We start from the raw sequence: 27446 nt of genomic DNA, 5'->3' as shown, positions 1-27446 counted from the left end.
GTCCATATAGAGAAGTATTAGCAATAGAATAGAACTTTTTGGGGCAGATAAGCATGAACCTATTGGCACCATGCCAGACGAGGTCTATATATCGGGGTGTAAAGCTCACTAGCATTGAGATGTGGAGCTCTGTCTGTTCTCTGGATTGATGGAGGGTGCTCCATCCAATACTTTTGGGATGAGTTGGGAATGATGAGGTGGGGTGGTGATCATCCTCCAACATCCTGACCTCACAAAAAACGTTCTTGTTGCTGAAAGCAATCTAATCTTCATGGCAATGCTTCAAAATCTAGCAGAAAGCCTTCTTCCCTGGACGGTAGAGACAGTTACTCCAGCAAAAGCAGGAGAAAGTCTTTTAAGTCTTTTTAATACCCTTGATTTTAGAAGAAACAATAAATGAGCAGGTGTCCCAATACTTTTGTCCATTTAGTGCACAAAACAAAATGTAGAGGAGAAATGCCAGGCCCTTTGAAGAATGGTTATATAAGGGTTCTACCTAGAACAAAAATGAGTTGAAGAACTCTTTCGCTGTACTGTATGGAGCCAAGACTGTAGGCAAACTCTCTGTGGAAGCTTAGTCAACTGTTGGGGTCATCCGTGTGGCTCAGCAGACTAATATCCAGGATATCCACGGGTTGTGAGTTTGAATCCCGAGCCATGCTGTTTTGCCATCAGCAGCCGGAGTCTGAGAGAGCACAATTGGCAGTAGGTGGGTAGATGGGTAGATCTCCACTCATCACTCTTAAGAGATGCTGGCCGGCACAGGCGTCTGTTAGCTGGTGAGGTGTGGTTGGTGTGGCGCAACAGATAACACCAATACCTGCCAGTGAGCTACCACACCACGTGGGAGACTGGGGATCGATTCCTGGTCTGAGTGACTATGCAGAGCTACACCAATAAGAGTCCTTGGGCAAGACTCCTAACACTCCATTGGCCTGCCTCTGTAATACGAGTAACCTTGTAAGTCGCCCTGGATAAGAGCGTCTGGTAAATGCCAATAATGTGAGGTGAAGCTGGGGATGAATCTGAGCATGAATGCTGCATTGGAGAGAGGGTGTGGCTGGCTTTGCATGTATTGGAGGAGGCATGAGGCATGAAGTCCTTACCCTCCTAGTGCTAGTGGTAGGGGGATAAATTATAAATGGGTGGGTGTCATCTGTTCCTAAAGGGAATCAAACAAGGTTCTTTAAAGAAAAGGTCTTAATTTAATATACTTAAAGTATACATCCTCTATATTTAGAGTAAATTCCAGTAAATTGTTTGGGTTCTCCACAGGATTTGCGTGTACGGTTGAAAAATGAAGGCTGTCATCCATCCGAAGATCATCAGACCATGAGGAAGTTTGTTTCCTTCAGCTCTGGAATCCTATTTCATTGCCCCCTTTTCTCCCCCCCCCCCATGTTTTCACTTTCCCCATCTTCTTATGTTGTTTTTTTTTTGTGTTACCATGGAATTTCTGAGCCCACTTCCAGGAAGTCTTATTGCATGACCCAGTGATTCCGAAACTTCACAAACATCAGTCACTCTCTCTTTCTCCTCTCTCTCTCTCTCGCTCTCTCTTTCTCCTCTCATCTCTCCTCATCTGGGTGTTTTTTCGGAGGCCGTAAAGCATGCCCCAGACATGACATACAATGCCTCCTATCAGCTCAGAAGCCTCATATACACACACACACACACACACACGTGTGCACGTGGGGCGACCCCACCCCCCCTGCCCGTATTCTGACACGCGAGGCCGCTGGGAATATCCGGATGGATGGGGCCTGCTGCAGTGGGCTTTATGGGATGACTCTCACAGCCTCAAAACACAACTCACTTTTGTCCCCCTGCTCGTGTTTTGAAGTCCTGCATTCTTCCTGGGCTACATCAGCGGTGAGTACAGCTGCTGCTGGAGGGTAGGTGAGGTTAGAGTTACCGAGAGGTCGTAAAAAAAAAAAAAGAACAAGGTGTTTGAGATTTGGATTAAGGGGCTGCGGAGAAATCAAAGTGCCTTATTATTAGCATGAGGCTAGCTTCCTCGAAATGAACTGGCTGTGTTCTGGAACGCCCTGGTGCTTTTGAGGAAAGGACTGGAATAAAGTCAAGGATATAAAGGGTACCATTAACCCTTACAGTTATAGCATATTAGCTGTGCGCTATTAACTAATGCTTGCTAACTTTCCTTTTAGTGTTTTCCACCGACCACTTCTCAGATATGCAGTTCCTCCTCCTCTACTGCGTTCTCTCTTCACTGTAGCTTCCTGTAGCTGCTGCCCAGGTCATCAGATTCAACCCCTGACACTGGCCTACTTAGCCAAGACTGGACCAGCCAGCCCCTCCGTACTTGATGGCGATGGTCAAAAGCTGATCTGCACCAAGAGCCCTTCCAGCTTCACGTACAGCTCGGCTCGACCCGCCATCCTTTAAGATCCATGGAAGATGAGTGTCCAGACTTTTTGGAAAAGTGGTGGAACGAGCTTTCCCTGGGTGTCCGAACAGCAGAGTCCAACGCTCGCTGTCCTCAAACCCAGACTGAAGACCCTCCTCTTCCCAGAGTACTACTATACTTCATGTATAGTTACTGCTGCACCAGTACCACAGTAAGTAATGCACTCTGTAGAACTTGGCCTGTAGTGTCAACAAGCCTCAGAGCCATACCTCTGTCCCAAATGTGTACAGGATGATCTCCACCCACTCAATTAGAGTGTCGAGAAGGCGGGTTTTTATGCAGTTTAGTTTGCATGAAAATTTTACTGGCCCAATGGGAATTCTCCCTACTCTCCTGATGACCCAATCTGGAATATCATTTTAAAAGAGTTTAAAAGAGAAATAAAAGTGCTTTTAAATGATAATAATGCAAGACAAGCGTCCCCGAAAATAACCCTGCACTCTTCCGGCCTGCTGTGGTGTTCTCTGAGGAAGCCATTGCAATAAAGCCGGGCCAATGAATGCAGCCTCTTCAAAGAGAGACTCATGGTGAAGTCAGCCGTCGCTCTTTCTGCCCGCCAACCACAAAGTGCACCCTTTCTGACCACAGGGGCATTTGACAGGCCTCAATTGATCCTGGCTTGGTCTAATGAGCTCTGACCGCCCCCGTGATGATATCTACTAAAAACACCACATCTCACACACGCTCTTTCCCTCAGAGCGGAAGATGTTTTCCCAGTTTTTCTCCGTCCCTCATGCCAGGAGGATCCTTGTCGAGCGTTTCTCTTCCTCGGGCCTAACCACATGACTGCAGGGTGTCCAGCTGGAAGCTTCTCCATGCTGGGTTAAACTCCACCCAGACCCCACGGACTCCACTGCAGACCAAACCCTGAGGCACGTCCAAAACCTCCATTCAGCTCTATCTCACCACCCGCCTGACCATGCGGCCCGCCTTTTCTCCAAACAAGGCGGTTTGTTTATCCTTTACGCATGTCGAAGCTGCAGCTCTGTGGTTTAAAGATATACACGAGGCGAAAACCAGGCGCATTTGGGACCTTAATGCGTTTTCACCACAGCAACTCTGCAGCCTGAAGCCCTTCTGTAAACATAACCCCTTTAGAACCTCTAGGTTCTACACGGGTCTCCCTGAATAACCTGCCAAGGTTCTCCAAGTGTCCCAAATCATGACTTGGCTCCATTCAATTGGTCTTTCTGAACCTTCACAACCTCTGCAGAGGTTTCTCTTTTCAAAGAAGCTCCATTCAGCCTCTCTGAAGTTCATATGATGGAGTCTAGGAAAAAAAGATCTGGTATTTGGGCTGTGAAACCGTGCCAGAAGATATATCAAACCATAAGACAGGCTGTTCTCATCTAGTAAAGAACAAAAACCAACATCTTGGTCCCCTGACTCTTCTTGGTCCCTCGACTCTGAGGTGAAAAAAGCTCGGCGCTCGTGTTGTATCACCCCTGGACAGAAGAGACGTTCTGTGCCTGCTGGGTCCTGTCAGCATCGCGGGCCATCTCTGTCAGCCCCCTAATGAAAACAGCTTGCTCGGTGTGCTGGGGGCCAGAAGTGGTCCAAGTCGGTTTTGGCAAAGACACTGGGCCTGCATTCAAGAATCTACCCCCACTACACCACACTGTGGATCGAAAGTGACATTTGCCAAGCTCTCTCCACATGATGGAATTGAATCAGTGGTCTCTGAGGGACCGGGCCCATATGGGGACCAACTGCATCTTCATTTGGTTGCTCTAGGATGTGTCATCCATAATCTACAAAACAGTGCAGGCAGGGAAATGTCAGAAAATGCAGAAATCTGGTTTCTTGCTTTCTGAGGACATGCACGTGTGGTCTCGAGCTCCGAGCGCCGAGGAGAAGACGTTGGAGTCTCTGCACTTTTAAAAATGAAGGTTTCTTTAAAGTGATGCCATCTGATCTTTGAATAGAGTTCCTCGAAGGTTTTAGCAAAGGCGGAGGTTCTACTAAGAACTATGGCGACTTTAAGGTCCATTTAAATGCTTATATCATTCTTTGCCTGGTAAAATGCTTCTTCAAATACATGGAAAACCGCTTGTAGATGTTTCTTCATTGAACCTTCTGAAAGCTGGTCTGAATAGCACCAGTGTTACCAATCAAGGAACCCACTTTCAGCACTGGAGTGTAGATGACCTACTTTTTTGGATTCCTAAAGATCCTTTCAATGGATGGTTTATTAAAGCAACATTTTGGTTAGTGGAAGGTGTGGATGAGGAGAACATTTAACCCCTTGAAGCTTAGGTTTATTATGCAGTTAAAAATATTGTAACCTTTTGATTTAACCTTTTGGTTCTATTTTAGGGTCTATGAAATTAATGTTAATTATGAAAGTAATGTAGTTGACTAAAGTGGCTAAAAATGTGGGCTGAAAGTGTGGGCTTCAGGGTTTAAGGGGTTAAAGAACCTCAGAATAAGGTCAAATCTGTGTTTTTGGAGTATGTCCTGAAGTATGACGGCACCAGCTTTTTTTATTTTGAATTTCCTTCTATTATAATACAAAGTTTTTCATGACCAACTCTGGTCCCACTTTATTTGGAGAGTACACTTTATCCCCCTATAGATGATCTACAGATGTTCAAATCACTGGTGCCGGCATCTGTAATCTGTACGCACTGTGAGTAAATGTTTTATGATTATGTTCATTTTCTTTCTCTGTTCTTTCAGATCATTTGGGTTGTTACTCAATAATCTGCTCGAGAATGAGATGCACTGGTTGGCCGCGTCCACTCTTCACTCACAATGCCGTGACCCACAAACACATTTGAAGGCCAATGACTGGTGTTAATGTCGCTAGCTACAGGTCACTGCAAGTTGGTAGGAATACCGGTTCGTTGTGTCGTCTGGCTGTTCGGTCTCAGATGCCAGGTTCAGAGGATCAGAATATAAAAGTGTAACAGTAACATTTCTAGCTTGTTGACTAATCTAGAGTTTGGTCTTCAGAACATGCTCACAGTGTACAGTCATATTTTGGTTGTGCATGAAGGCTGTTGTAGAGTTCAGTTCATAGGTCGGATTCTGTGTTCACTGTTTGGTGCACTGAGGTCAAACAGCGGTTACTTTTCCTATAATCCAGACTTTTAATGGTCTGTTATTTTGAGAATCCCAATCAGACATGAGATCTTCTCGCCCGGATCCAGCCAACATGCTCAAGGTGTTGTCACTTTAATTTCCGAACGACTTGATTTTGCAAATCTGTCAATTTTAGATATGGCTGTGATTTATCCTATAGCAGCTTGGTCTGGTTATGCGGTTGCGTGTTGTTGTTAGTTGGTGTCGAACTGTTCTTATGATGAGTCTGTTGTTTGCTTTGCCGGCCTTCACTGCATGTTTATGTTCATGTTTATCTGTGCTATATGTTTAATATAGTATAGAATAATTCAGTGAGGTGCAGGCTGTTATTCAGCTGGTAGCTGTTGTTTTTCAGGCCTGTTGGCTGGTCTTTGAAATGCATGAGGTTGTTTTATGGTGTTACTGTATCTTTAAAGTGAAAAAACAGGCCTGAATCAATCTCTCTCTCACTCACTTGCTGGGTGAGTCTGAACCTTACAGGTAGCCCAAGCCTACATATCGGGCAGCTCTTGTGCATACTATGAAATTTAGTCCAGTCTGGTCAAACTCAACAGTGTTAGGGTTAGAGTTAGGGTTAGAATTAGGCCCAGGGCTAGGTTTATGACCAAGGTGAGGGTTTAGATTTGGGTTTGGGGTTGAGGTTAACTCTTTAACACCCTTAACACTCCAAGGCTTATTACACACTAGGGCATATTACCCAGTAGCTACAGGGACTTCTGTACAAAGTGGTGGGACTATGCTTTAGAAATTGATGTTTGTAATAACACTTTCGGCCAACGGCGGGCTTTTTAAGGGGTTAAACCCTGAAGGCCTGTATCTGGGCCCATACTTCAGTTCCTCATCCTCCAACAACACGAGTTATGTGTCAGCTTCATAACAGCTGACTGACTAACTCACAGTAGCTATTGAATAGTTGTGTAGTTAATTATATATATATATATATATATAGGTTTTAAAATTTTAATAATAGGCCTCAGGTTAAGAGGTTAAGGCTGAGGTGAGGTTTATGGTAAGAGCTAATTAAAATGAAATTAATACATATTTAATTAAATATAAGATAAGTTAAGTTTTCAATGTTCTATGCATACGTACAGCTGTCCACGAGGGGGTGCTAAACACGCGATTTGTATTTACCGCAGTGGAGAAAAAGTGAATTACATATAGAAACCCAAATCACAGCACATTCACTTCACTAGAAATTATTACTTATTTCACACCAGTAGACCAACAACAACAGATATCAGTCAGAGTGTGTACTACACACACACACACACACACACAGGAAGTGCTTTGACTGCAGTGTTTTAAAGGAGCTGGGTGCTGGGGTCAGGAAGGTCAGTCAGACTGGATTATAAGATATTAAACACACTATAAAACAGGCATTTTAAGAAACAACAAAACTAAATGCTGAATGTGGACAAATACCAGATGCTGACACTCAGCCTGAAGACACTCAGATCCGATTAGGGGCAATAACTCTGATTGGGACATCCCTGTCACATATGATAACGAAGATTGGACGGATTTGGGCCACTTTTTCCTGCTGTGTAGCCTAAGTAACATTCGGTGCATCTACTACTAACAGGGATCAGATGGGATTTTGGGTGAAGTCCATGTTTACGTATCCCTAAAGCACCTAAAGTCTACTAACTGAGTGAAAACTAGAATCTTGGATATTTGAACAGGAATTTCAGATTTTGTAGTATTTCGCCGTACTTTAGCTTAAAGGTTTCCATGAGCAAATCCCAGATTTTCAATGGAGCCTCAGACTTTTGAACACTGCTGTATTGAATGTACACTATTTGCAGTTTTGTAGGCCACGTGACAGACCTTGAGGAGACCAATGGATCTCATTAAACAGATTCCAAAAGGTTGTCTGGTACACCCCGTCATGCCTTCATGAACCAGTGGAAGAGTGGAGCGTTAGCGAGTACAAGAAAGGAAAAAGGAAAGCATTTTCTTGGGCTCTGCAGAAAATGTGGTTCTGTTTAGGAAGGAGGGGGTGAACAGCATTGGCCTTGGGGGAAGGGGGGTTGAGCCAAAAATGTTGTTCCTATCCCATGTTCTGCAGCAGACACAGTATGGCCCATGGGGGTTGGGAAACAGCCTGCAAATCACTCCTGCAACTCCACAGGCACATTGGATGCAGCGATTAAACGCTGGTACAGTACACGGGGGTACAGGCGCGCTCCGAAATGTCAGGAACACACTGCAGTCTTATCCTGATTTCACTCATTAGTTTAACAATTGCCTAATCAGAACTAGAGGTATTGCCAAACAGGCATTTCAGTGATTAACTCTAGACAAAAGCTGTCCCTTGATGAACTTTCTAAGCCGTGTTCTTCTAATGAAAGTCCCAAAAGTGGCCGCAGTAACCCGAGAACAAAGATGGGCGCTATTCTTGGTGCAGTCTGGACTTTTACTGTTTTCTAAACCTGCTGTTTCACCTCATCAGTGTCTTCGTTCGGCGGAGCCGTGAGCATTTGGGCTGCCTTCAGCTGCTCGGCCACCCAGCCGGTCAGAGGTAGGGGGACAAGGTGCCCTGGGTGTTACAGAGGAAGTTAGACAGCAGTAAAGACTCAGAGAGAACAAACAAACCTGGGGTATGTCATCTAGTTCACACACACCCACAAACACACACTCTGTTTTCTCTGTTTTGTATTCCTGCCTTTGTGGGAGTCCTTCCATTGGCCTTCTGTGTTGGTAAAGTTCTGCTCACAAATCTTCACTAAACTTAACGTTCGTCGGAAAACAAAAGCTAAGCTTAGGTCTTTTTACTCGTTTGGAAAAGATTTCGAAGAACCACTGTTGGTTCCTCGAAGAACCTTTCAGTTAATGATATGCGTCAGTGTGGAGAAAATTTTTAAAAACTTCTCAAATCCTATAAGAACCCTGTCGCTAAATGATTCAGAAGTAAACCAGAACCTTCACATCATTTACAGTTTTTCAAACCTTCAAACCTCAGCCAACCACTTTTGGTTCCCTGAAGAACTTTTCAATAAAATAGCTCTTTAGAGAAACGACATATGTGAGAGTTAAGAACTTTTTAATGGGTGCAAACCTTTGGAAAAAAAACTAAACTGGTACAGAATCCATCACGTCACGCTCAGGTTCTTTAAATCTTGAAACCTTTGCAATCCACCTTCAGTTTACCTGGGAATCTTTTATTGAATCGGTCACTACATATCCCTCAACATTGAAGGTTCTAGTGAGAACATTCACATTTGTATTAGAACCTTTATGTTACAAGAGGTTATTTTTAAGCTGTAAATGTCTTAAACCCACCTTTGTTTCCATGAAGAACCTTTCAATGGATGGTTCTTTGGAGAAATGGGAAAGTGTGAAGTGTGAAGAACCTTTTTAAGGTTCTAAGAACCTTGGATAAACCCATCGATTGGTAGAAAACCAGGTTATGCCAACCTTTATACCGCAATCAACCACTTTTGGTTCCTTTAAGAACATTTCGGTGGATAACTGAGATGTGTGATTTTGAAGAACTGTTAAAAAAACACAAACTGGCACAGAACCTTCACATAATTTACAAGTTCTTCAAACCTCCAAACCTCAACCCAACCACTTTTGGTTCCCTGAAGGACTTTTCAATAAAATAGCTCTTTAGAGAAATGACGTGAAAGAACCTTTTTGACGGTTGGAAACCTTTGGAAAACCCCCTAAACTGGTACAGAATCCATCATGTCATGCTCAGATTCTTTAAATCTTGAAACCTTTGCAATCCTCCTTCAGTTAACCTGGAAATATTTCATTTAATCGGTCGCTAAATAACTATTTTAACAAACCTGTTAATTCTCTGGTAACACTCCACACTGAACAAAAAGATGAACAAACCTCAACATTGAAGGTTCTAGTGAGAACCTACATATTTGTATTAGAACCTTTATGTTACAAGAGGTTATTTTTAAGATGTAAAGCTCTTTAACCCACTTTTGTTTCCATTAAGAACATTTCAATGGATGGTTCTTTGGAGAAATGGGAATGTGTGAAGTGTGAAGAACCTTTTTTAAGGTTCAAAGAACCTTTAATAAACCCATCGATTGGTAGAAAACCAGGTTATGCAAACCTTTATACCCCATGCACCACTTTTGGGTTCTTTAAGAACATTTCAGTAGACTTCTTAGAAAAATGAGAGGTGTGATTGTGAAGAACTTTTTAATGTTAAAAAAAAAACACGAAACATCTGAAAAACCCACAAACTGGCACAGAACCTTCACATCATGGACAGGTTCTTTAATTCTCTGTAAACCATGATAAGTTAATTGCGAATCTTAGACCAACCATTTTTGTAAATGTGACATTTTATGTGAAGGTTCTAAGAGGACATACATATTGGTAGAACCTGTGCGTTACATGAAGACTTTTTAGGCTTTAAATCCATTAAAGGCCTATTTGGTTTTCCAGTAGAACCTTTTACTGGATTCACTGGACGATTCTTTAGCCTATAAATTGGTGTAAATCACACCAACCACATAGTGTTGAGGTTCAGCAAACTTTTAAATGTCTTATTTGGTTCATCTAGGAACCTTAAAGAGAAGGGTTCTGAGAGAACCACCAAGGTTTAATGGTGGAACCTTAATATTGGTGTAGAATCTTTACCTTTACATTACTATATACATAAACCTCTTCAAACCACTTTTGGTTCCCTAACTAGAACCTTTCAGTGGATGGCTCTTCAGAGAAATGAGAAGAACCTCAAAGAGCCTCCATATAATGGAAAGGAGAATCCAAGTATTGATAGAATTACCTGTTGGCCCTTTACAGAGCCAAACCTGGTTCTACGGCACCGCTGAAAGTTGTTGTTGAGTGGTTCATGTTTTTATGTCATTTTGGGGACGTCTGGTTCACACTAAGAGCTCCACACACACACACACACACACATACCCTCACAGCAAAAATTCAAATCAGCAACTGTACAATTTTCCCTCATGCATTTATGAAGGCTACGATTAAGAAGTCTCTAACAGGACTAGATAATAAGAGCACATTCAGAGCTAAAGATAAATAAAGTCTTGCGTGATTACTGTGATTACAGCCTCCAGTGCAGGTTTTCTTTAAAACCGACTGCCTCACACTCCTGTCCTCCAAAACACGTAGCCTGCAGCACACTGTGCACTTTTATAATGCGGGTCAGTTCATAGAGCATTACTAAAAAGCAATCAGTTAGGAGACAATTAGGCATGCGCATGAAATGTGATACAGTGTAATCATGTCTTGGCAGTAAGGGGTGCGTGGGTTTGGCCCACAGGCTTCCAGACTCCCCTACCTCCTCCTCCAAGTCCTCCTCCTCCTCCTCCTCCCTTGTCTCAGTCTTCAGAAAGCACCTCCCCTTCCTCAGCAGGGTAATTCACCAACTTTTTCTTTTCTCACAAGGCTGCGGTGCAGTTTCCCATTCAGGGGGAAGCGGATAACGGATCCCGGTGCACACGCTGGACAAGACTCCGGGGCTGGACAAACCTCAAGACTTTTAAGGTAACCTACTTCAGTTCTACTTGTTTTTAAGAGATTTCTTAAAGGTTTTTAACCAAGAGAACAATCAAGACGTTTGCAGAGTCAGGAGGAAGAAAAGTAGTGACAGCAGCTCATTCAGGATTTTTGTGCAAGGTTTTTTTTTTTTTGCATGTTGCATGGGTTGTGGAAAATGTATTTACTAGGGGTTTATTTGCACATAAATGTATTCTGGGGTGTTTTCCAACATAGTATCCATCAAAGTTTCAACCACAATTGCAAAATAGCAACTTTTAGTTTTAGGTTTTTCAGTGTTCCTCATCGAAATCCCACCAAAACTACTGTAGACCATATCAGAAACAAACAAAAAATATAGATTATCATGATTAGATCTATTCTGGCATGTTTTTTTAAGGTTTTATCCAACATTGAAATGAATGTGATGATTTCAGCAACTTTTAGTTGAAGTTTTTCGTGGCTCCTCAAAGAAACTCCACCAAAATGACTGTAGACCAAAAAAAACCCCCAAAAAACGAATTAATGGCGATTAAAGTTAGTCATAAAACCCTTTTTCACTCATCTTAAAAAGTCCTATGAATTGTTTAGACTCTGATTATCATCTACGACAAAAGGACATCGCTCACCTGCCTTCATTTGCTAATGATATTAACACTTGGGTCTGATTACCTTCTCACCGGAAGGCCTGATAGCCTTATTAGTCTGTCTGACTGACGGCTGATGGGGCTTTTCTCTTTGTTCTTCCTACACTGATTTTCTCCACCCATACAAACTCTTTCACCCTCAAGCTGATCTTCATGACTATAATGTTGTATTCTTGCCACTGGTTTGTAAATGGGAGAACATTGAAGAAGTTTGCAGAGGCTGAAAAAGAAAAAGCTAAGGCAGCAGCTCATTCAGGATTGTTGTGAAAGCCATCATTTGTGGAGTTGTAAGGGTTGTTTTTTTGCGTGTTGCAGGAGTTATATCGGTGTAGTGTGGGATGCTTTCCAACATAGTTCCAGAAAATTGAGGAGAATGTGATTTTTAAGCCATTTTTAGTTCTTCAGTGTTCCTCAAAGAAAAATCCCACCAAAATAACTGCAGTTCATGTCAAGAACAAACAAATGAATGACTGTTAATGTCTGTCACCCACCCCTGAAAAGTCCACCCCCACTCTGAATACTCATATCTTGTCAAAGACAAAAGGACATCACTCACCTGCCTTCATTTGCTAATGAAATTAGCACTTCAGTCTGAGTACCTTTCAGCCAGTAGGCCTGATAGCCTTATTAATCTGTCTGCCTGGTGTCTGATGGGACTTTTCTCTTTGTTCTTCCTGATTTTTTTTTCTCCACCCTCACTCTTTGTTTGTCTTTCACCTTCTGGGTTTATGAACCTTAGCCACTGTGGCTGTCAGCTAGCCCTAATTCGCGGCAACTGATCTAATCAGAGTTGTCCAGCCATTGGCTTTGTGTTACTGAAGTGTGGAGAGGTTTTTCAGGGTTACTACAGCTGAAATGATCACCCTTCCAAGCTCTGAGGAGACATTTGGCTGGTTTTACTCTCCTACACAGCTCTTCGTGCTGAAAGGAAAATGGTCACTCTTTTAGCGGCGTGTTGTTTCGCAGCCCACTGGAAGTTGAAACTCGTTTTTAGCCGTTGTAAATCTTTGGAGGCCCTTTTTTAGTCGAAAGTCTCGCTTTTAATGGGAGCGCTGAAGGGTTGGCCATTGTTCAACATCATGCAACACTAATGCCGTCTGGGTGGACTTGTAAAAGTGTACAGGGTTGGTGTGCAGTTCGAAAATTGCTTTGCTGTGGAGAGCTGCATGACTGGACAGACATAATAGACAATTGAGCGAGCATTTTTTTATGGCATTAGCTAAGGGTTGGCTAAAGGAATAGTTCACTGGATATTCAGATTTAGACAGTTATAAAACCCATAATCTCAGTTACTGTTAACTATGCGTTTATCTGAAATTAGTTTCTGTAGATTTGAGCTACGTTAACCTCGCTCGCTAGCCTAGCTCCACTAATAAACTAAAGAGGCAAACTTGTCTTAGCTCATTGACTTCTTCTTCTCTAAAAACGTATTTTTTAGAAATTGAAGTTAAACCATAGACTTTGTGTCTCTTGTGTCATTTTGTAGTTGCCGTCATGCCCATATTAGGAACTCTAGTCTAAGCAGTTTTTATCTATGGGAAAAATTAAAAATAGCAGGCTAAGAGTGGCTCAGCGGCCTGATGCGCTGCCATTATAGCACTATGGCCATCAGCAGCCGGTGTCGGAGAGAGCACAATTGGTCAGGCTCTCTTCGTCTTGATAGACGGTACTGTTTCCCCTCCTTACTCTGAAAAGCCTTGCTGGCTGGCACAGGCATCTGTTAGCTGCTGCCCGACGCTTTCCTCCGAGCCCGGCATTGTTTGAAAAGAGGCGGCGGCTGGCTTCGTCCTTACCCTCCTAGTGTAGCTAGCTTTTCAAGTGCTAGTCCTAGCTGGGTTAATTGGCCGTACCAAACTGTGAGAAAATGGCAAACATTTGACAATGATGGTGTGAATCACTGCTATCACGTCCTGTGGTAAACAACAATGTACCAAACCAGAGATATTTAGTCATGTGTGCATTTTCCCCTTGAGAGTCACTGGATCGTGAGAATTGATCGCGAGCCCAAGCCTCCTACCTACCACACTGCTAGTTTGGTAGGGTTCTAGTTTGTGAGTAGGGTTCTAGTTTGCTGAAGTATTTTGGTTAGCCTTAATGACCTCGTAATTCAGTGGACCAGCTGCTTCCATACATATTCCCACTCAGAGATTTAGGAGGGTCATTTCCACCAGTTTGCTTTTAGATATTTGTTTTAATTGGGATGATTCAATTGAAACGCAGTGATGTTATCCTAACATTCTTCTACAGTGATGCGCCGCTTCCTGAGTGAGATAGTCTGCAAGTGGGTGTGGCTTTGAGGACTGTTGAGTGCCGTCATGCCTCCAGCATTTCTGATTCCTCTCCCAGACAGCACACCTGTGTCCAGTATAAACACATATCTTCTCACTTAGCCAAGTGCAAGAGTTCCCTCACATCCGATTTGGAAAACAGCAGGCGCGTGTCACGTCAGGGTAACGTTGTGAAATGGCACGTGATGTTGGAAACTCGAAAGCAGATTGTTGGTTTTAGCGTGCCCGAGCTTCTGAGGGTATTTTTGTCTTTTTGTAATGGAAAACACAGTTCATTCCGTTCAGACCACTTCAGATATATAGACGGCCAATGCAGGGTCTGTACAGTATTGCCTGCATGAGTTCAGCAGTGCTCTGATAAATAAAACATGACATATCCCAAAAACAAAAACGAATACATTAAACAAGCTAGCCAGGAAAATCTAAATCAGTTGCTCAATGGATGCATCCGAGACAATGCCCTGTTGACTACAGACCACGTTTCATAGCAGTGTCTGAACATACTGAACATATACTGTGCTTTAGAGCTCCTGGGGCCATTCCATTCCTCTAGTTGGGGTACCATTTCTGTTACCTATCTAGTGCTCCAGTTTAAGGAAGTGTGCAGTGTTGTAAATAGTGCTCTAATGTAGTGATTAGGGAATCATTTCTGTTCCCCATTCTATATAGTGCCCTAATGTAGGGAGTACTGATTAGGGTTAAATGTCTCTTCCCTACATAGTGCGTATAATATAGTGAATAGTGATTGTGAGGGAATTTTTTTGTTTCCTAAAATATTGTTCTCTATGGGACTCCAATGTAGGGAATAGTGATTAGGGTTCCAGTTCTGTTCCCTATAACAGTGTTCTACATAGTGCAGCAATGTATGGAATAGTGATTAGGGCTCAATGTCTGTTCCCTATAGTAGTGTTCTATGTAGTGCACTAATGTAGGGAATATTAATTAGGGTTCCAGTTCTGTTCCCTGTAATAGTGTTCTACGCAGTGCACATATGTAGGGCATAATGATTAGGGTTCCAGTTCTGTTCCCTATAATAGTGTTCTAAATAGTGCACTAATGTAGGGAATAGTGATTAGGGTTCCAGTTCTGTTCCCTATAATAGTGGTCTAAATAGTGCACTAATGTAGGGAATAGTGATTAGGGTTCCAGTTCTGTTCCCTATAATAGTGTTCTAAATAGTGCACTAGTGTAGGGAATAGTGATTAGGGTTCCAGTTCTGTTCCCTATAATAGTGTTCTACGTAGTGCACTAATGTAGGGAATAGTGATTAGGGTTCCAGTTCTGTTGCCTATAATAGTGTTCTACGTAGTGTGCCAAAGTAGGGCATAGTGATTAGGGTTCCATTTCCATTCCCTATAAAAGTGTTCTAAATAGTGCACTAATGTAGGGAATAGTGATTAGGGTTCCAGTTCTGTTCCCTATAATAGTGTTCTAAATAGTGCACTAATGTAGGGAATAGTGATTAGGGTTCCAGTTCTGTTCCCTATAATAGTGTTCTACGTAGTGCACATATGTAGGGCATAATGATTAGGGTTCCAGTTCTGTTCCCTATAATAGTGTTCTAAATAGTGCACTAATGTAGGGAATAGTGATTAGGGTTCCAGTTCTGTTCCCTATAATAGTGTTCTAAATAGTGCACTAATGTAGGGAATAGTGATTAGGGTTCCAGTTCTGTTCCCTATAATAGTGTTTTACATAGTGCAGCAATGTAGGGAATAGTGATTAGGGCTCAATGTCTGTTCCCTATAATAGTGTTCTACGTAGTGCACTAATGTAGGGAATAGTGATTAGGGTTCCAGTTCTGTTCCCTATAATAGCGTTCTGCATAGTGTGACAAAGTAGGGAATAGTTATTAGGGTTCCATATCTAGTCTCGATAATATTGTTCAATTTAGGTCTCCAATATAGGAAATAGTGATTAGGAAAGCATGTGTATTCTCCTTATAGTGCTCCATTGTAGAGAATAGTGAGTAGGCTTCCATTTCTGCTCCCTATTAGTGGTCCAGAATAAGGAAAAGTGATTACAGGAGAATGCCTGCTCCCTATAATGGTGTTCGATAGTGCTCCTGATTTTCCAGTGTAGGGAACAGCGATTAAATGACGATCAACAGCGCAGCAAATGTCCAGACAAACCTGCACTGTAGGCACATAATGACCCACATTCTAAACACTGTCCTCTTCTTCCCTCTCTGAACTCCAGCAGTTACCCTGAAGTGGAGCCGGACCGGACGAGTGGAACTTGGGAACGTCCAGGCGATAAGTGACTGTTAGAGTGAGGACTGTATGGGGCCAATGGGGGCTTGGACGTTGGCCAGGGTGGTGCTGGGGTGGACTGCAGTCTGCTGGGCAGCTCTCCAGACGGTGCAAGGCCAGGAAGATGGAGGTCTGCAGGCTAGCCGATTCAATGGAAAACCGGAGGGAGAAATCCAGCAGAGGGTCCGGAGGAGAGGACAGGAGTCCCTGAGGGGGTAAGAAGCTTCCTGACCAAGATTTAACAGAACTATGTGAACTGAATGCACTGATTGTACAGAACCACAGTCAGGAATCACTTAAGTAGTGCCTTTCTCATACTCAGGGAGCTTTTAGAACAGGCTAGATGGATGATTTTATCAGAAGTGAGAAAGTATGAGCATGTAAGCTGATGTTAGCCTAAAGCTAATACACTGCCTACTATGGAAGGGTGAAATGCACCATTCTTTTCTGTAGCCCTGTTCTATTTGTACGAACATGAACTCTCTCCACCAATCCTGGTGGTTTCTGGTGTTGGCATGGTAACTGCTGTGTCTTAGCAACAATTAAACCAGAAGTTTCGCTATGGCCCAAGAGCCACAAGTTTGAATCCCAAGCCATGCCGCTTTGCCATCAGCGGCCAGAGTCCCAGAGAGCACAATTGCCCATGCTCTCTCCGGGTGGGTAGATGGCGCTCTCTTTTCTCGTCACTCTTGAAGCGATGTTGCCCGCAAAAGTCATCTGTTAGCTGTTGTGGTGGAGATGACTGCCTGGGTATGCCACAATGGCACCAGTTCAGAAAGAGGTGGGGCCTAGCTTTGCATGTATTGAAGGAGATGGGTGGTAAGTCCTTACCATCCCAGTCTCAAGAGCATTGCTAGTGCTAGGGGGAGTTACGAATTGGCAGCACCAAATTGGGACAAAAACCCACCAAAAAGCACCAGCAGAAGCTTGTCCTTATTATGTGTAGAGCTTCAAAAACAGCTCAAATATCTGAGCTGTGAGGAACACGTCCAAATACCAGCATGAAACTTCTTTTCCTCTGCCTTGATTTTGCAAGATCTGTAGCTCATGGCCTCAGTTAACATTGGAAGACCTCCCTGGCTACCAGGTTGGGTTATAACAAGGCAAGCAGTCAGAAAAGTGTATTTCTACTATTGGGACACAGCCCTCTTTTCACTCTTCCAAAATGAAAATATCCAACCTGATGTCAACATTTGGTGGCTTTACGAGGAGCAAAGAACTCTTGAAGACACTCCAATTGACTTAACATGTGCAGCAGGACACTCCAATTTCAGGTCTCCAGAGCCAGTATCCAGCCAGGTTTGGTGATTTTCCTGCTCACACACATCTACCCACAATAGCCCTCCAGAACTTTAATTGAAAAACCCTGGTGTACATAATAACACCATACTGAAATCAAACCACACAGTACTGCACTGTACAAAACCATATGGCTTTGAGCAGCAGGCCTTAATAAGAGAGTACCTCACAATGGATGTGTACATGTGTTGAAAAGTGTTGGTGACAGTCTGCGTAAGGTTTTCCATTACCTTCTACAGCATACCTTCTAGACTTTTTGGAGTACAGCCAAAGCAATGCATAAGGGGAATGCATTATTAAGCGTGTTTAAGAGTCACGTCTAGCTCTATTTGCTGGATTTGAATGCAGGATTTCATCAGTCAGAATACCTGAGTGCACAAGCCAGGCCAGAGATATGACCAGACCACACTCTAAAGATAGTTTCAGCAGGGATGACATGAGTGTTTACATTCTTACGTGGCCACCTTGAATGAATTCTACACATATTGCAGCGGTTTGTTTGGAAAGGTAGGGTAAATGCCCTGCAGACGAACACGGGGCGAGAGATTGCGGCGATGGCAGTTTTCCAGACGTTCACGCCATGCCTGTCTGGCTCTGGGCTGGCAGGGAGGGACGTATGGGTCCACCAGACTGCCCTTTAGCTGTATGTTTTTTCTCATTTTTGGAAAAACAAGGGATTCTTGTTCTCGCCAGTCTCAAATGTCCGCATCAGTTATTCCAATCAGTCTCTCATCTGTCCCTGCTTATGTCTCCCCCCCTTACATACGGCCACAGGAAATGAGGTATCCCCCTCGACTCGGGAGGGCGCTACAAAGCACATTTGTTTTAAGGCTGCAGGTGAGAAAGAGCCTGAACGCATGGCAAACAGAAATAGGCCTCTATTACACATTATCGTCTGTAATTACGTTCCGCAGAAGACCATGGTGGTGGTGTCCGTCAGTTTGAGGTCTACAGATGGTGGCCGACTTTCTGCACATGTAACGAAAGCAAGCTCTTAGAAGGAACGTGCCGTGGAACCTTGTTGCCTGTAAATCCAAGAACCAAGGCCGGGTCTGCCAGGCTCACCATTCATCCCTTTCAAACGATTGGATCTTTTGGCCAATTTTCCAGTATAACTGTCCGTGAATATCTAATCTTGACAGTAATGCGAAACTGTTCCTTCTGGTGCTAATTTGTTCCACACGGTTTAGAAATATGAAGCAATTGTGCTGCAAACACACAAACATTGAACGGTTGAGAGGGACTCAGGACTTGCACTTGCGCAACTTCCACAACTTCCACAACTTCCACATTGTTCTTATCTCCACTATTCCCTTGTCGCTGGGGCTCTTTTCGCTTGTCATTAGCAAAATGACCCCCATTTTCATAGATTGTTGCTGTTGGCCCACGGTCAAGCTCTAGTCTGGTTGAGACGACGTCTAAATTGCAAACACTCTTCTAAACACCATCTATATTCCTTGCTGCATGAGGGCAGAACTAACAGGAAGTGTGTAAGACTTTGGGAAGGAATTTAATAATGAAACTTGCGGTGGCCTTGGTGAATGCTGCACGCTGGAGCAGAAGAAGGCCGCCCATGCCCCCACCAACCCCCCCCCCCCCCCCCCCCAAGTGTCAGACTGTTTAAACGTGGGCTGCTGTGGATGATTTGGAGTTTGCCTGACTTCTTGGATCTCTTAGTGAAGTGTGATTTGGCCCACACGCAGGAGGAATCTGATCACCTCCTGGTGGACCTCCTAAATTAGGAGAAAGTCTGGGGAGGCTGTTGTAAAAGCTCTTGACTCATGGTGAGAATGAAAAAAATGTTGTGGTGCTGATCCACCAATGCCAGGCTGAGCTGCTCCCCAATAACAAGAACTCAAAGACCTCCAAAGAAATTCTGAACGGCGGCCATCGGTGGCCTCGGGGGAGATGTTTCTAGATCTTTGCAAGTGTTAAGAACTTTCCTCAAAGTAAAGAATCATACTCAGCCACCCGGACGGCAGCCAAGGGATTGTCAGGTTCCCTCATCCGCTCAGGGCGGCCTCCAGCTCTCCTCAAACACCCGTTGCTCATTTTCCCTGGAATAGGGAGTTCTCAGCATTTGAATGTATACTTTTTCCTCTTGACCTAAAACGCCCATCAGACGGAATAAATTCCATTGCAGATACCGAAGACTGCATGAATCACAGGCAGGAGCTTTCGTTTATATGCATGTGTACATTGTGCACATGCATTTGCGTGGGAACGAAAAGCCAGGCTAGTTTAAGAAACATAGCGTCTGGTAATGCAGTTTAAAGAATTTTAAATAATCGGAGACAGTGTCTACAGTCTCCAGTTTATTTCGAAGTAGTCTGTTCAGTATCTTGAGATGGCCGAGATCCATGCTCTGCTGCATTCAGTATATGGGTCTTGTCTAGCCATCAGGGTTATCATAGGTCATCCAGGTAAAGGGCCTGGGAAAGCCCACAGCAGGACCTAAAAAGGACTTAGAGAGATTTGGATCTTGCAACCTGTGTCTCATTAACCTGCTCTTCATTGGCGGAAGGCTTCAGAAGGCTACAATACAACGACCTTAGGGCAGATACCAGCAGCTCAACCTTCGACCTCTACAGGAACAGTAGCCCCTGGGTCAGCATTGTTCCGCAATTGCAAGAGACCCTTTGCCAAAAAACAGGTTGTCTGTAATCCCCAGTAGTTTCTTTCCACTTTAAAATCTAAGCTGGAGGCTTTCAAACAACATCCTTGTTTCCTGCCTTGGAGGCCTTGAACTGACATGTCTGGTTGTGACCTTATGAATTAACAATGCTAAGCGAGGTGATTTAAGCCAGACCGCTGATCCAGCCTGTGGGGAAATTGGTCTACTTGCTGGAAAATGTTATGATTGTCATTCTTGGACATGATCCATTTGTATGACTAGCTATAGATGATTAAGTGAACAGTGGTCCTTCTCAATGGCAGAAAGTCATTTTTAGTGCAACCAGTGCTGAAACATTAGTCCACTTTATGCTTTGCAATGCCATGGTTACCAAACAGTCCCCAAACTGACTTAAGGACGTTGACTCTTTTTGCGCAATAACTGATTGGCATTGATTGTTGTTAAGGACTTTGACCACTCTCAGATATTGACTCAAGGACATTGACTATTCTCAGGCATTGTCTCAAGAACATCGACTCAGGAACATTGACTATTCTCAGACAACGATTCAAGTACATTGACTAGTCTCAGGCATTGACTCAAAGACATTGATTATTCTCAGGCATTCACTTAAGGACATTGACTATTCTCAAACAATGACTCATGTACATTGACTAGTCTCAGGCATTGACTCAAGGACATTGATTATTCTCAGGCATTGACTCAAGGACATTGACTATTCTCAGGCATTGACTCAATGGCATTGACTATTCTCAGGCATTGACTCAAGGACATTGACTATTCTCAGACAACGGCTCAAGTACATTGACTAGTCTCAGGCATCGACTTTAGGACATTGACTATTCTCAGGCATTGACTCAAGGACGTTGATTATTCTCAGGCACTGACTGAAGGACATTGACTCAAGGACTTTGACTATTCTCGGGCATCGACTCAAGTACATTGACTAGTCTCAGGCATCGACTTAAGGACATTGACTATTCTCAGGAATTGACTCAAGGACATCGATTTTTTAGACATTGACTCAAGGACATTGATTTTTTAGACATTCACTCAAGGACATTGACTATTCTCAGGCATTGACTTAAGGACATTGATTTTTTAGACATTCACTCAAGGACATTGATTATTCTCAGACATTGACTCAAGTACATTGACTAGTCTCAGGCATCAACTCAAGGACTTTGACTCAAGACTATTCTCAGGCATCGGCCTATTGATATGGACTCTTCTTAGACCCTAACTATTCTCAGGCATTGCCTTAATGGTGTTGAATGTTCTCAGGCATTGACTGACCTAAAGACCTTTTCCTTGACTATTCCTAGGTACGGACGTAGGGACTTTGAGGCTGTGAGGGACTATTCTGTTCAATTCTTTGACTTACTTTAAGGATATTAACCCATCTTGGACAACTGGCTCTGACAATTCTCTGACATGAAATTAAGGGCAGTGACTATGCTAGGCTATTGAGTGAAGGACATTGACTGTTACAGACATTGACTAAATCAGGGACGCTGACTTTTACCATAGTAGACTATGGGAAGGCGTATTTAACAATTGTTGGTTTGGCTTTTCTAGGGCCATGCTTCTAATGGGTATTGACTCTTCTTGGACACTGACATATTGACAGAAACTCTTCTCATACACTGAGTTCAAGACACTGACTGATTTTTTGGGAATTGCCTAAGGACACTGACCGTTCTTAGACTTGGCCTTTTTCTGACTGGTCTTCTGAGAAGTCCAGCAAAAATCTACAGGTCAACAATAATCTTTAGAAACTTTCTTTAGCATGTTTTGGGTTCCTCACAACTATAAATATGAGACGAGAGAGGCCTGCGGCTTGCTTGATGATAAGCTGGTGGGATTTTAGCTTCTTTCAATTAAAACTCACTATGAACACAACCTAGAGAAGAGAGAGAGGGTCCAGGGGGATCCATCTTGGCAAGTTCTTCTCATTCTGTATGTGTGTGAGAGCTCATTTTTCAGGCTGCGAGAATGCGTGTGTGTTGGGTTGAGAAATGTGACCCTCAGGTTTTTTGCCCCTGGTTGCTGGTGCTCTATCACGGCCTGGCCTAATTTCCACGGCTTTGTTTTCCGCTCTCCCTCCCCTCTATTAACTACGGTTTGTTTTCTTTCCCTCCTGCTGATTCTTACCCCTTTCCCACCATTCCTCTTTCTCTTTCCTGCCTCCTGCCTCTGCTCCTTTATCTCCCTCACCCTTTCACCTTCTTTCAGTTGCTTTCTCACCTCTAGCGCTCTCTCTTTTCCATGCTTTCTTCTGTATCTCTTCTTGTTTTTTCCTTCCCTCGTTTTTCTCCCCCTGCCTCTCTCATCCCGCAACCCCACCCCAAATCCATCAAGTTCTCATTTACCGCTGGTGTTTCAATTTGGAATCCATTAAAAGATTTAAACAAGAAACCTACTTTCCTCGGCATGGGTAAACATCTTGAATTGTGGAGTAAAAGGAAATGTGAGTGTGAGTGTGTGTGTATGTTTATGTACTGTGTGGCTTGTTTAGTGTCCAGTTATAGCAGACGTAACTGGGTGCTGATAGAAATACAGGTGTTTTAGCCGAGTAAGGTCAGATTCTGCACGGACCTCAAGCTGTTTTTTGCTCATACGTCAAGCGTGAATTTCACAGTAATAACAGCTAAAGACCGGGTGACTGGGTCCAAGCTGGCGGCGGGCTGTAGGAAACCATCACAGCCTGGAAATTCACCACTGAACATTTCATACTCCCAGTTCAGGTGGTTTGGGGTTTGTACTAAAGACGTATCTTTCGAAAGTTGGTGGGCTTCTCCATTTCTGAACAATACTGGCTGAAAGGAAGAATTAAACCCAATGCACTGAAGCAATGGATTGAATGGATTGGTCAAAAGTCAGACCGAGGGAGTTGCTCAGCTACGCAATTCAAGCTTCTGTTTTTAGCAATATAAGACACTTTAGTCCATGGTTCTAGATAACAGGGACTCAAACAGTGTCAGGAACCAAATAATAGTAGGCTTGCAGCTTGCTTGATGATAAGCTGGTGGGAATTTAACTTCTAGGGCTGCTTCAAATGTTTCTTTGAATTAAAGATCCACTTTTGGTTCAATTAAGGATCATGATTTTCTAATAGAGATTCAACTAAAGATTCTTTAGACCTTCAAAAGTGTCTTCACACTCATTGAGCTGTGGAGCCAATACCTCTGGGATGAGGTGGAGTGGTGATCGGCCAATGTCCTGACCTCACAAATACTCTTGTTGTTGAATGCAATCAAATCCTCACAACAATACTCCTCCAGAATCTAGTAGAAAGCCTTCTTCTCTGGACTGTAGAGACAATTACTCCAACAAAAGCAGAAACAACTCTCTTTAATACCCTTGATTTTAAAAGAAATAGCAGGTGAAATGAGCAGGTGTCCCAATACTTTTTGTCCATATTTGTGTACATCAACCTCATACTTCCACCCTAAAACTAAAAAAGCAAACCTGAGACACCAAACAGTACCAAGGGATACTTCGTAAATTTTTATTCCTTGCCTCATCGTCCCATTAACGTTGTGCGGTCAGGCTATATCTTTTCACATATCCAGCTCCGTAAGTGGGCAGCAGAGCTGGAAGTGGGCCAAAATAAGCCCTTGGATGAGTCGCTGAGGGAGCATGGTAAACATTTCTGTCTCTCGAAGTTTAGATATCCAGGACAAACTGCACCCTTTCCGTGTAGCTCCCTCCAAGAATGTGTCCTTTTAAGGAACTTTACATTTTATGTAGCCACATTTATGCCGGTAGGCCAGAAAGGGCTTCAGGCCTTTATTAGATCACATCAGGGTGTATTTTAAGGGGATTGTCACATATGACATGATGCATGTTTTGTTTATTTCGCATGCCTTTTCTGTTTTAGGCCCAATGTTTGTGGTTCCCGCTTCCACTCTTATTGCTGTCCGGGATGGAAGACTCTCCCTGGGGGCAACCAGTGCATAGTCCGTAAGTAACACCACTGTATCTCATGAGTCAGGGCTACTGGAGAAGCCCTCGGGCTGTGTTGTTTGTATGTACTTGGTCAGATGATGGAGTACACACACAAAATTCTTATGCATCATTACCCATTAGTCCCTGTATATAAGCCTGCAAATCCTCAGTCTCAAAAACATTACTGTCTTAATTAATGTCAGTTTCATAAGCCCCAAAATTAAACCCTGTGGGATGCCACAAGATATGCTAAACCACAAAACAGTTACGCAATTCGTAATTTTACAGTCATTTCTGCATTAGGATAATTAGGATAATAGCTGAATAATAAACACAGGGTTCTATGGGTTAATCAAATACTCTCTAAAATATTTAGATTCGCTTTAGCACATTATTGACCTGGTTTTGATCAATTCCCTCTCTTATTTTTCTTCCCAGCCATCTGCAGGAACACTTGTGGGGATGGTTTCTGCTCTAGGCCCAACATGTGTACCTGCTCCAGTGGTCACCTCGCCCCCAGCTGTGGGGCAGCAGCTGCCGCAGGTACCTAACCCTAACCCCATCTCTGCTTCAGAATGTTTTTAGCGCTGCATGCAAATGTGACATTCCAGTGTTCATGTGTGTTGGTGTCTGAAGAACATGGGAGGGCCTAAAACCTAAAACTGACTAATACTGATAAGAATAACAGATTAGTGCTGACAGGAGACCTGGATAAGTGCTTGCATCTGTAGAATTGTATTTTTTTACCACTTCAAAATGAGTTCAAAATGTACATTTCCATGGTTACACCACTTGTACACCCATTTCCATAGTTGCATTACAACCATTTCCGTGGTTATACTAGGTCTACGCCTATTTCCGTGGTCATGTTAAAGCTATTTGCATAATTACGCTAGGTCTACACCCAATTTCATGGCTGCGTTACAACTATTTCCATGATTACACTAGTTCTATGCTAGGCTATGCTACACCTTTTTCCACGGTTACACTAGGTCAATGGGTCTACACTTATTTCCATGGTCATTATACATCTGACTCCAGGATTACACTAGCACTATGCCTATTTCCAATGAAATGACCAGTCATCAACCAGCTTCAGGTGGTGGCCATTCATATTATTGGGAAGGCCGGTGCCACCCCAGGCCTCCCCAACTAGACACACCATTACACATTTACCTATATTTTTAAAACTGGCCCCATCTGAGAGCTCGGGTAGGTTGAGAGACGTCTGTGGAGTGAAAGGTTCAGTGCTGGGAGGTGAAATGTTGCACAAATATCCCAATCCTGCACCAGCGTGAAATTGCTCTGACAGCCAATGGCGTAGAGAGCTCGGAGGCCAGATCAGATGTCGAACTGTGAGGATTTTTCTGCCGAGGCATGATGAATTTGAGACCGCCTGCTCCACAGCTAAACCTTGCTACGCCCGTTCTTTATGAGGCCATGTCAGAAAAAAGGGATTTGATTGATTTTGTTTATGCAGGACAGTTGAGTAAGAGACAGTTGAAGGTAATTAAAGGCTGGCTGGCACATTTCAGTGCTGGCTGTGGTTCTTCAGCTACTCCATTGCCAGTCTCTGGTAGATTCGTAATGTGTGCCCAGAACATGTGGTCATACGTAAAAAAAGTAGTCAGTCATACACATCTACCTACGCTGTCTCATTGGATGTGAAAAAAAAAAAAAAAAAAGGATGGTCAACTTAATTCATGCTGGGAAATTGGCTGTGTAATTTCTCTGGAATCTCGGTGTGCTGAGACACAGTGAAAGTGCATGTAAAACAGCTTTCTTACCTTTGTGAAACACACTCGCAGACGCGTATGCTCTGGCAGGGCTGTGGAGATTTGAGAGATTAGTAATAGCATCATAACGGTCGTAGAGGGAGCGGCCATGTTTATGACCCAACGATGAATCTGTAATTACTCCATAAATAACAAACCACAGCCGCGGCTGTCGGCTGCAGGGAATTTGTGTCCAAGGAATCACAGCTGCACTCTGGGATAAAAACCCATCCTCCCTCAGCCCTCTCCTTCACCGTAATTACAGGCTAATTGCCACAATCATACACTTTCAGTCACGGAATCAGCTGTCAGTCAGAAAGGACATGTCAGAACGGCGTTCACAGGCGTAGTTTCCACTGGGGGCTTCAGCAAAATCCAGCTGTAGTGCTCCACCACTAAATAGCTTAAAATGTAGCTAATTGCTAAATCGCGTATTGACTGGTAATCCATTTACAGTAGGTTCACACGTATTTCCGTGGTCATCCATAGTTAAGATACAGCCGTTTCCATTGATACGCTACAGGCATGTTCATGGTTACACTAGGCCTACAGCTATTTCTCAGGTTATCTTGCATCCCTGTCGTTCAGGTAGGTTTACACCTATTCCAAGGCCATCATACGCCCATTTTCACCTATGGTTACCCTGGATCTACATCTATGTCCATGGTTATGCTACACCTTTTTCCATGGTTACACTAGATCACTGGGTCTACATGTATTTCCTTGGTCATTATACATCTGATTCCATGATTACACTAGGTGTAGTTAAATGGCTATGCAAAATTGGGTGTACACCCATTCCCATGGTTACATTGGGTCTATACTTATTTTCATGGTTACGCTACACCTATTTCCATAGTTACGCTAGAATTACATCGATTTCTGTGGTTACACTACATCAATTTCCATGGTTACGCGGGGTTGGCACCTATTACCATGGTTAAGCTAAGTTTGCACACGTTTCCATGGTTATACTTGACCAATTTCCATGGTTAAGCTAGATGAAGCTACCCTTTCATCCATGGCTATTCTACACCGATTTATGACGAAGTGACTGTGGGTCCAAATCTATTTCCATGGTTACACTGGGTCTACACCTACTTCCATGGTTACACCACACCCATTTCACATGGTTATGCTAGATGAAGCTACCCCTTCATCCATGGCTATTCTACACTGATTTCCAAAGTGACACTGGGTCCAAATCCATTTCCATGGTTACACTACATCAATGTTCATGGTTATACTGGGTCTACACCTGCTTCCATGGTTACACTACACCCATTTCCACAGTTACGCTAGAATTACACCAATTTCTGTGGTTACACCACATCTATTTCCATCCATTACACCGATTTCCAAACTGACACTGGGTCCAAATCTATTTCCATGGTTACACTGGGTCTACACCTACTTCCATAGTTACACTACACCCAATTCGCATGGTTATGCTAAGTTTACACTTATTTCTGTAGTTGCACTACATCTATTTCCATGGTTACACTGGGTCTACACCTACTTCCATGGCTACACTACACCCATTACTGGAACACTTCTGGCACAACTATTTCCATGACTGTGCGTCCCTCCTTTTCGTGGTTATGCTAGGTAG

The 27446-nt window shown here is 43.3% G+C and overlaps 1 protein-coding gene across 3 annotated transcripts in view; it reads left to right on the top strand.

The window, feature by feature from the left end:
• The first annotated feature begins 8074 nt into the window (after nt 1–8074).
• fbn2b (fibrillin 2b) overlaps nt 8075–27446 on the top strand; it is a 105205-nt gene continuing 85833 nt past the window's right edge. The window contains exons 1-5 of one of the 3 annotated variants that reach the window (XM_072659890.1): nt 8075–8115; nt 10898–10996; nt 16125–16389; nt 23992–24074; nt 24498–24602. In XM_072659890.1, the coding sequence (XP_072515991.1) occupies nt 16205–16389; nt 23992–24074; nt 24498–24602 (373 nt within the window). In that variant the 5' untranslated portion in view covers nt 8075–8115; nt 10898–10996; nt 16125–16204. Of the gene's footprint in view, nt 8116–10897; nt 10997–16121; nt 16390–22541; nt 22579–23991; nt 24075–24497; nt 24603–27446 lie in introns of those variants that run through there. The other 2 variants (XM_072659889.1, XM_072659891.1) reach the window with 2 other exon arrangements.

This window comes from Salminus brasiliensis, chromosome 17, assembly GCF_030463535.1.
Source record: "Salminus brasiliensis chromosome 17, fSalBra1.hap2, whole genome shotgun sequence".
Classification (NCBI taxonomy): Eukaryota; Metazoa; Chordata; class Actinopteri; order Characiformes; family Bryconidae; genus Salminus; species Salminus brasiliensis.
The sequence above is the reverse complement of the archived record's forward strand: the minus strand, read 5'-3'. Positions and strand labels throughout refer to the sequence as shown.